Genomic DNA, 10902 nt, shown 5'->3' with positions numbered 1-10902 from the left:
ATTATTACTTACAGGTTGTAGTACTGGATTTGTACAGTACCACGACAAGTGTTACTTCTTCAGTCACACGACTGCATCGTGGGCCCAGGCGGGGGTATATCATTTTTTTATATTCATAACCATGTGTTTATGTATATATATATCAGAATCGGAAATATGTGTTCCCGTTTCGGTGACCACGTAACTAGACGAGCAACAGTATTCCGCACCCGTTGCAGCCGGTCCAGTGTTGATATAATTAAGATAGGAAACCTCTAGGTCTATCGTTTTACGCCCTCATTATGGGGCTGTAGGGGTACCACCTGGGGCCTCTCGAGGGTGAAGCCACATTTCATACCTCTCTAATGATTGAATATGGGGTGATCGAATGAAACAAAACTGATAAAGAGACAAAGAACAACAAAATCAAACCTATAGAACAATTAAAACGTGTCACATATACCTTTAACGGTAATTTAGCTTAACTGAAAGTACCTAATTTTACACCATGTATGTCATAATGAAAATTAATAGCAACTTACTCGTTGAAGAGTCCACAAGGGAGTATGCAGGCAAGATAGGGGACCCTTGGCTCTAAGGCTTGTTTTGCGTTATCAAGCCTTTGCTTCGCGTTATTATACCTTTACTTTGTGTTATAGCGCATTTGATTCGCATTATTAGCCTTTAGATTTTTTTTTTAAATTTCAAGTGATTCTAAACGGCTTTCATACTTCTTCAACAAAGGAAACATTCATATCTAGTGATCAGTCATCCAAAAACATTATTAAACATCACTGATTCCACGCACAAGTACTCTGAAGTTGTAATAGAATATATGCTGGAGTTCCTGATTGACAATATCATTATCTGTTGGAATTCCCATGAATTGCGCTCCTTTGTTAGCTGACCCGTTTTTATATTCTTATGAAGCAGAGTTTATTTAAAACTTTCTACAAGAAGTGTTGTGGCCTTCAACTAGATATATCGACGACGTTTTGTCTTTTAACAATAATAATTTTCATTCATATGTTAATACGATATATGTAGAATATATAGGAGTGAGGAGAAAATCTTTGGCTGGACCGGGAATGGAACCCGGAACCCTGCATTACTTGACAGGTGCTCTAACCACTGAGATATCCAGTCCGATATCCACGTTCCGTTTAGCCCTAATTACTACATTCCTCCCTCCTTAATTAGTCTTAACCCTCAAAGACACACAGCCCAGATTCTTCTCGCCCCTGACAGGACTTTCACCTGCAGTCCAGGGGTGGTCAACGGCACCAAATGTAGTATAGGAGAGAGGAGAAAATCTTTGACTGGACCGAGAATTGAACCCGGGAGCCCTGTATTACTAGTCAGGTGATTTAACCACTGAGCTACCCAGGCCGATATCCACGGTCCGTATAGCCCTAATTACTACAGATATATCTTTGTGAACTTGAAGTAAAAGACACCTCCACATCTGCTTCGTGCTTAGTTATTTTATTATTATTATTATTCTAATGAATATTAACGGCAATTTAAAAACTAAATTTCATGACAAACGAGATGATTTCAGTTTCTCCTATGTCAAAACTCCCTATATTTATATAGCAATATTCCATTATCACCTGCAAGTCTCAACTGATTCGATACGCAAGAGCTTGTTCTGTGTATTTTCAGTTTTTATACGCCCGTCATTAGACAGGACGTATTTGTTTTGGCACTGTCGATACGTCTGTATGTCTGGCCGTTCATCTGAGGTCATGTTTTCCGAACTTTGTTCCACAACGGATGTATGTACGACTTTGAAATGTTGTCACAATTTTTTCCTCAAGTAGCTGCGTTTCAGCTGGATTGGTGCATACTGACCTACTTTAGGGCTATAAGTAGGTCAAACAGTTCTCCGGACCTTTTTTCGTTACAGATACAGATATTGCCCTGAAATTTAGTCATAAGCTTTCTCTCGGAGGAATACAACTTCAGTTTGTATTTCAGCTGGATTGGCCCGTCCGCCTGTGACCTACATGTACATTAGGATTAAAAGTAGGTAAAACAGTTTTCCAGGCTTTTCTTCATTATAGATACAGATATTGCCCTGAAATTTAGTCACAGGTTTCCTCTTGGAAAAATACATATTCAGTTTGCATTTCAGCTGGATTGGTCTGTCCTTGACCTACTTTTGGGCTAAAAATAGGTCAAACAGTTTTCCGAACTTTTTTTCATTATGGATACAGATATTGCCCTGTTAGTCACAAGCTTTCTCTCAGAGGGGTACAAGTTCAGTTTGAATTTCAGCTGGATTGATCTGTCAGTGCCAGTCCAAGGTAATGTTTTTCCAAACTTTTTCCCGTAACAGATGCATGTACAACGTTGAAATATGGTCACAATACCTTCCTCAAGAAGCTTAAGGGTGAGTTTGCATTTCAGCTGGATTAGTGCAGTGTGACCCACTTTCGAGCTGAAAGTATCTGGACATGTTTGTTCAGTACGGATACAGATGTTGCCCCAAAATTTAGTCACAAGCTTCCTCTTGGAGGAATACAATTGTAGTTAGCATTTCAGGTGGATTGGTGCACCATGACCTACTTTGAGGGTAGAAGTAGGTCACACAATTTTCCAGATTGTTTTCGGTATGGTTACAGCCCTGAAATTTTGTCACAACCTCCCTCTCAGAGGAATACATAATCAGGTCACATTTCAACTTAATTGATGCACCACGACCTACTTTAGGGCTAAAAGTAGATAAAATGGTTTCCTGGGCCTTTTCGCATCATAGATACAGATATTGCACTGACATTTTGTCACAACCTCCCTCCCAGAGAAATACATAATCAGTTGACATGTCAGATGAATTTTTACACCATGATATACTTATAGGCTTTTCTATTAAGAATGTGTTGTATCAATTCAGAGTGCACAATATGCTTCCAGGTTGAACTTCACTGTCCGACGGGCGTATGTTGTACCGTTTGCTGTACTCTTGTTAAATCGAGGCAGGCTACTGACAAGCAAGTTGATGGTACAGGATATTCAACAGTCTGGTTTAAAGACAGCATTTCGCAAATTATATGGTCGTTATGATGATCTAGTTCGCCAATACAACCCATCATTGGGTCAAATGCTGTCTGACGTGTTTCATATCGATTGTAAGGCCGTTCTTGGCACACTGATTTTAAATACAGATTACTCCGTTTACCTGATGAAGATATAGGGTTCACAGAGTGTGTGGCCGGTCGACAGGGGATGCTTACTCCTCCCAGGCACCTGATTCCACCTCCAGTGTGTCTAGGGTTCCCTTTTTGCACAACTCCCTATTTTATATTCCTTATAAGAGTTACGAGATTGATCACTGTTCGTTATCTTTACCTTTCATAATTCTCGATCTTTCTATCAGCGAAAGGTTACTATATAAGTGATCATCTTACCTGGGGGAATCGCCGCGGTGGTCTAGAGATACAGCGTTTGCCCCGCATGCGGAAGGTTGGAGATCGAATTCCGGCCGCGACAGATCTAAGTTGTTGAACAGGTTGTGACAGTTCCATCGCCAAACGCTCGACATCAGATGTGAATGTCACGGGTCCCCAGAGATTACCTTAAAACGGATGTCCCGTGTCACAGCAGGACTACATTTGAAGCCCATCTCCGATCTTGGTGATGTCTCCATATGTATTGGTGACGTTTCCATATGAGTGAAAATGTTCGAGAGGGACGTTAAACAAGATATTATCAATACAATCTTACCTAGGAAATTTCCGTTTTGCTCATATTTTTTAATACTTAATTCTTAAATGTGTGCAAAACGGGGATAAACCTAAAAGCACACATCCGAGTAACCGATTAGCCATTTTGGTTTTCAATACTCTGACGTTCGATCGATTGCCCGGTTAACCAAACTATTAACGTTTTTATCATAGGAAATCAAAATTCAAATTCTCACTATAGGAAATAAAGGTATCATAGTCTTTACTATGATGAACTATAGTTAGATTTTTAAAAAAGTATAACAAAAAAGACTTATTTCAGAAAGTCTCATTCATACTCGACATATGTGGGTCAGTACCTGATGCTACATTTACATTTTATGTCGGTACTGTACACTGTCGCCGTGTACATAGTCAATGTATAACGATCATATTTCATACTTAATAAACAGATGGTGGGTTATTTGTAATCATGGTATCATTTTGAAAAGTTGAAATAATCCACAGTAGGAATTTACAACATTTTTATCATTGTTCGATTAATTTCACTTTGAATTTTACATTGATATTTATGGGAAGAGCATATTCTATAAAAGAAATTATATTTTCATATATGGTAAAAAGTTACATACACTTTGTCTTTAAGAAAATATGAAATAAAATCAATCGTTTACTTTTACCACATATATTTTAAGAAAATTACATTTTCTTATTTTCACTAAGAGCGGATACCTTCCAAAAGTCTCAAGTGCAAAAAGATCGTCTTCAAATCATTTACCAGTCAATTTAATTTGATCTATTTCACTTTTCAATTATTCAAAATTGTTCTATATTCTATATTCAAACAACTTACATCAAAATAATGTGTCTGACAACACCAACAACAATACGCAAAAGTGACAAGAAAAACCTGACTTTTTGTGTACAGAATATATATGTAAAATATATGAAACACAAAGTTTACCAAATTGGTTTTAAGAGCTGCCGGGTACAAAAGTGCCCGAACAGACATATTAGATGTTCTGGCATCAAATTTATACATGCATACAGTTTAGAACATTTCATGTAGTGCTATAGCCTAGAATTAAGAATGAATGCTAGTATTTTATGCAGTGTTGTATGTTGTAATATCAGAATTTTAAAATAAATATGCCATAGAAATTCTATTTTTACATGTAATCCATGTAAGAATGCTTTGTTTTTACCGGTAATCCTGGTACGATATTTGCGGAATCGTAATGCCGTATTTTTGTGGAATAGTAAAAAAAAAAAAAAACACAAAAACACCAAAAAAAAAAAAAACAAAAAAAAAAAAAAAAAAAAAAACCCACACACATTGCGTAATCCTGACATTGCTTTTGCGGAAACGTAATGTCAATTTGCGGACATCACCAAATTTGTGTCCCGGAAAAAACCCCACCAGCTGTACGGTAATTGAAAACCATTGTATGAAATATAATCAGTGGAAGGTCGCCTTATTAATTATGATTTTATTGTAAAGGAGCGAATATGATTTAAGGTCATGGTGTTTAATATAATGTAAAGTCACAGTATGAAATATATTCAGTGTAACATTACATTGAATATATTTCATACTGTGACTTGAAGACGATCTTTTTGCACATGAGACTTTTGGAAGGTATCCGCTCTTAGTGAAAATAAGAAAATGTAATTTTCTTAAAATATATGTGGTAAGAGTAAAAGTGTTCATGATAATCATAGTTTAAGCTCTCGTTATTGAATATAATTAGTTTAAGCTCTCGTTATTGAATATAATTAGTTTAAGCTCTCGTTATTGAATATAATTAGTTTAAGCTCTCGTTATTGAACATGATTAGTTTAAGCTCTCGTTATTGAATATAATTAGTTTAAGCTCTCGTTATTGAATATGATTAGTTTAAGCTCTCGTTATTGAATATAATTAGTTTAAACTCGCGGTATTGAATATAATTAGTTTAAACTCGCGGTATTGAATATAGTTAGTGTAAGCTCGTGTTATTGAATATAATTAGTTTAAACTCGCGGTATTGAATATAATTAGTTTAAGCTCGCGGTATTGAATATGGTTAGTGTAAGCTCGCGGTATTGAATATAATTAGTTGAAACTCACAGTATTGAATATAATTAGTTTAAGGTCGTGATATTGAATATAATTAGATTAAACTCTCGGTATTGAATATAATTAGTGTAAGCTCGCGGTATTGAATGTAATTAGTGTAAGGTTACGGTATTGTGTATAATTAGTGTAAGATCACGATATTGAATATAACAAGCATTCTGAGAGTATTGCATAGCAATACATAGTCCCCTACTGGAGGGGGGAAATATTAGACCGCAACAATATTCGAAGTTCATTATAAGACTTAGACTGAGGTTGTGTTAAAAGGAAAAGTTGGGAAACTAGGATGAATAATAGTTGGAAATCAACTACTATTCAGGTACAAAGACCAGACCAGGAAACTTCAAAATCGATCTGTAACTTGTTATGGCAAAGCAATCACCATGATGCACTGAATATCAAATGAATATCTGTAAGCATAACAACAACAAAAAGTAAGGAAAACTGACAATTCCAGCTTTTTTCAATGTCCAAGGGCCATAACTTAGTGAAAATTCAATGGACAGAGATGAAAAATGAACTTGATCTGTAATTTGTTATGGCAAAGCAATGCAACAAATATCAAATGAATATCTGCAAGCATATTAAAATAAGTCCGTAAAACTGACAAGTCATGTTGTTTTCCTTATTCCAAGGGCCATAACTTAGTAAAAAATTAACAGACCAAGACGAAATTCGAGTACAAGGGCCATAACTTGAAAAAAGTTATGGCATATTATAACTTTTCAACTTATAAATTGAAAAATCAACGGACCAGGATGAAATTCGAACTTGATCTGTGACTTGTTATGGCAAAGCAATGTACCAAATATCAAATGAATATCTGCAAGCATCTTTAAAAAAGTCCGGAAAACTAATTCATGCTATTTTTCTAAGCACAAGGGCCATAACTTATTGAAAAATCAACGGACCGAGACGAAAGTCAAACTTTATCTGTAACTTGTTATGGCAAAGCAATGAACCAAATGAAAGGTGAAGATAACGAACAGTGATCAATCTCATAAGAAATGAATATCTGCAAGCACATAAAAAAAGTCCGGAAAACTGATTTGCAGAACTGACGGACAGACGGACGGAGCGTAAACTTCGTCGGTAGGGGACTAGTTAGTGTAAGATCACGATATTAAATATAATTAGTGTAACCTTGCGGTATTAAACAGAAGTAATGTTAGTTATTGTACTGAAACCATTCAGGAAAGGATATATTAATGTTCAAGTTCCCATGTGTGATTTGAATAAAGCATACTGAATTTATATCTGTACCAATATAGGCTACATGTCAGCAGTTTCATACAAAGTTAGCCGAGCCGAGGACAGTTGGAGAATCGGACTTTCTTACAAGCCATAGTCAAAGCACAGGTTTGAACTCTGTTTCTCTGAACTATATTTTAAATTTTGATGTTCAGTTTATTCAATGATTGATTGATTGTATATTGTTTAAGGTCCCTCTCGAGAATATTTCACTCATATGGAGACGTTTCATTCGATGAACAGAAAATGACGATCCTGAATACGAGGACTTAATGGTTCATACCATTCACTGAATCGAGTCTTTATTCCCCTGCTTGTTAAGACCTTCACACCTTCCATTGCATGTCTACTGGCTAAGCCCTAAATCTATTCCGTCATGATTTCAAACTACAAAGAAGATGATTTCATGTTGTTTCGAAAAATCACAGATATAGGATTATCGGAGGATTTTTCCCCTTTTATTTAAGATTTTTAAAAACATAATATTCAAAGCTCAAGATTGAAAATGAAAATATCTTTTATTTACAATTTATAGAGAGACAGGTTTGGCATGCCCTGCAGTAATGTTTGTATTACTATCTATTTTTAAAGCATTAAAAGATTCATTTGGGCAATGTTTTGATATGAATTAGATGAATTATAAGTTACATCATTGGGGTCTTTGTTGACGTCTCGTATTTATGAGACGACAAACATTTTCATACATAACATATGATACTCACAAGTGTAGAGGACTGGGCACTGGGGTAGCTGCAATAATGTAGCCCTCTCCGATTTTTTGTAATGGTGCAAACGCGGGAGTGATTAACTCCTGCAACATTTTCGATCATTCTAAACAATTGCTGACTTTCTTTACGTAAATAAAATGATATTCTATGTTTCTTAGTCAATATATAAATTTACAACCTGCAACTTAAGATTTGTGAGGCCCTATTCAACAGTTTTCAACAATTTCGATATATTCCAATTTCTCGATTCATATTTGTGCTCCATGTTTGATGTTTTAATTTCCGATTGTCAAGTTATTTGCATATGCCATATAAGGTAGTACAATGTATTTATATCAATGGAGAAGTACGAATATCAAGTTAAAAAACGAACATCAGAGTGTAAATTCTTTCTGCAACCATATGGTTTCCATTTCTTTGTCGGAGTGGCTCGAGTAACTACATTTTCGCGCAGATTGTCAATGTTTAGGGTTTTCAGTAGATCCACCTACGAGATCTCGCGATAACAAGACAAATAATGTTGCATGCTGTACATGATGTTTGATGAATAACACGTTTACTAGACATGCCCAAGCTCAAAGTTGGTACTCCTTTTGGTGTAAACAACATTTGGGACTATTACACAGAGCTTATTATCGTAATTCATAAGATTATTTTGCTCCATTACGGGGATCCTATGGAATTGTAGCCCTATCCCGAAAACGTCAGAATAAAAAAAAAAATCGGATAGGACTACATTATTGCAGCTAGGCACTGGGGTAGACCATTATAGAAGAAACCCCGTCAATTAGACTCTGGCGGAACCTTACTGACCAATGAAATCGGGAAAAGATTCGAAATTCGAGGAAGTTCAAAATTTGTAGAAGTTGGAGTAACTAAGGTTTACCCATTATCGATGATAAAATACCCAATCTGATTAAAATACTGTGCGCTATTTCAGAGATCTGTATTTAATCAGATTGATAGAATACTCTATTGTTGAATGAACATGAGAGAGATCTATTTTGTATTGCTTATATGAGATGAGTTATGAGATTGATCACTGTTCGTTATCTTCACCTTGCATAGAGAGAGTCAACAGTGATTTTTGAGAATCTAGCGTCGTTAATCACTAGAGTTTGTGGTCTTTCACAGCGATGCAAATAACGAAAATTGGTATTTATCGAAACATCAGTATCATTGTACCCATTGATATTTGTTATGATCTAGGTAAAACTTATTGGATCGGCATATCCGACATTCTGGAAGAACATCGATGGATATACTCATCAGATATGGGGGTGATCACGGTTAATAACTTCTTCCCAGGAGAACCCACAGCACATACAACAGAAAATTGTGTCGCTTTGTACATGTACCACTCTTTACATGGGATGTGGGCCGATGCAGCATGCGTTGATGATTTTTACTTTGTATGTGAGGAAATTAGAGGGTGAGTTATTGCCTTATTTCCCCTTCTTCTTTAGATGAAATCACTACTGTTGTCACCTAACATTTTTTACTTTTCAATTCTATGCAGAGCTTCAAATCCAGAAGTTGTGGGTTGAGGTGACTAATACTGGCATACTTCAGAGAAACTGTAAAATCAAATTACAATGATTAAACGTTATGTTTGTCCTCTTTTGTTATCTTTTAGTAAATATGTACCGGTATGACATGAAAAATAAGTGTTTGGTTTGCTTTATACATGAATGATTAACAATATTTTTAACAAGAGACCCACAGGCCTTATCGGTCACCGGAGTAAAATAACCGTAGCCCAAGGACTACGAAATCTGTAAGACGAGTTAAAAAAACACAAATGCCCTTTAAAGTGTCCATACTGATGAAATGCTTTACATAATATAAGTTATAAAATACTATTTTGGGCTCGACCTAGAGTCAGAACTCTCGGGTTGCGAAATTCACAATTTTAGTACACTCGTTTCTGCTTTTCCTAATGCAATCAGTATATAATAACAGGAATATCAAGAAGTCTTTCAATTGATAAAGACATCTAATCGCTATAACCATTTTGGTCCATCCTGGTACCAAAACTCCAAGTTTGGCGCCATCCTAGAGTCAGAATCCCTACCCCAGGGATCATGAAATTTACACTTGAGGTTGAGGCTTTCCTGCTCTACATGACCATGTATTTTTAAGCTTTTCTTACAGATGTGCGGTTGTAGTGAAGATTTTGCAAAATTGGTCAATTTTTAGCACTTTTGTCTCGCCCCTGAGGTGCAGTAGTTATGAACTTTACAATTTACATCCCCCTTGTCCCAAAGATGCTTCATACCTTTGAAAATCAAATTGGAATGCTAGTTATCCAGAAGAATTTAAAAATGCTAAATTGTTAATGGATGACAGACAACAATGGACGCAGACCAATAGCAATAGGTGACAACTGAGTGATTCAGGTAAACTAAAACAATCAAAAGTGTTTGACTCACTGTGATGGATTTAAGTGTTACTATATCGGATCCAACCACTGTTTTTCCGAAGATTTAGACGATTTGGCAGATAGGGAGGGTTTGATTGATTGATTGGATATCGTTTAACGTTCCTCTCGAGAATCTTTCACTCATATGGAGATGTCATCATTGCCGGTGACGGGCTGGAAAATTTAGGCCTTTGCTCGGCGCTTACGGCATTTCAGCAGGGAGGAATCTTTATCGTGCTACACCTGCTGTGACACAGGACCTCGGTTTTTACGGTCTCATCCGAAGGACCGCCCCCATTTACCGGTAATCGCCTCTTCCAACAAGCAAGGGGTACGGAGGACCTATTCTAACCCGGATCCCCACGGGACTAGATAGAGAGGGAATACATAATACATCAATCACATAAAGAAAAGAACATAATTTTATAGTGATGTGGTAGTGTAGAATTGTTTTATTACATTTCAGATTTTATCAAGATTACATATATATATATATATATATATATGTGTGTGTGTGTGTGTGTGTGTGTGTGTGTGTGTGTGTGTGTGTGTGTGTGTGTGTGTAATCTTGATAAAATCTGAAATGTAATATATAAAGATATGGGGCTCACGGCGGGTGTGATCGGTGGACGGGGTACTTACTCCTCCTTAGGCATCTGATCCCACCTCTGGTATATCCAGGAGTCCGTGTTTGCCGAACTCTCTATTTTGTATTCC

General features: G+C 36.4%; 1 protein-coding gene across 1 annotated transcript in view; it reads left to right on the top strand.

Annotated features, from left to right (window-relative positions):
- The window catches only part of LOC130047125 (C-type lectin domain family 17, member A-like), a 15145-nt gene extending 5765 nt beyond the window's left edge, over positions 1-9380 (top strand). Inside the window, exons 2-5 of the mRNA XM_056141515.1 lie at positions 15-94; positions 7056-7143; positions 8973-9195; positions 9283-9380. Coding sequence (XP_055997490.1) covers positions 15-94; positions 7056-7143; positions 8973-9195; positions 9283-9310 — 419 coding nt within the window. The 3' untranslated portion in view covers positions 9311-9380. The remainder of the gene's footprint in view (positions 1-14; positions 95-7055; positions 7144-8972; positions 9196-9282) is intronic.
- Positions 9381-10902: the final 1522 nt, after the last annotated feature.

The sequence above is a fragment of the Ostrea edulis genome, chromosome 6, assembly GCF_947568905.1.
Source record: "Ostrea edulis chromosome 6, xbOstEdul1.1, whole genome shotgun sequence".
In the NCBI taxonomy this organism is placed as follows: domain Eukaryota; kingdom Metazoa; phylum Mollusca; class Bivalvia; order Ostreida; family Ostreidae; genus Ostrea; species Ostrea edulis.
This window is presented reverse-complemented; position numbering and strand designations above follow the sequence as displayed.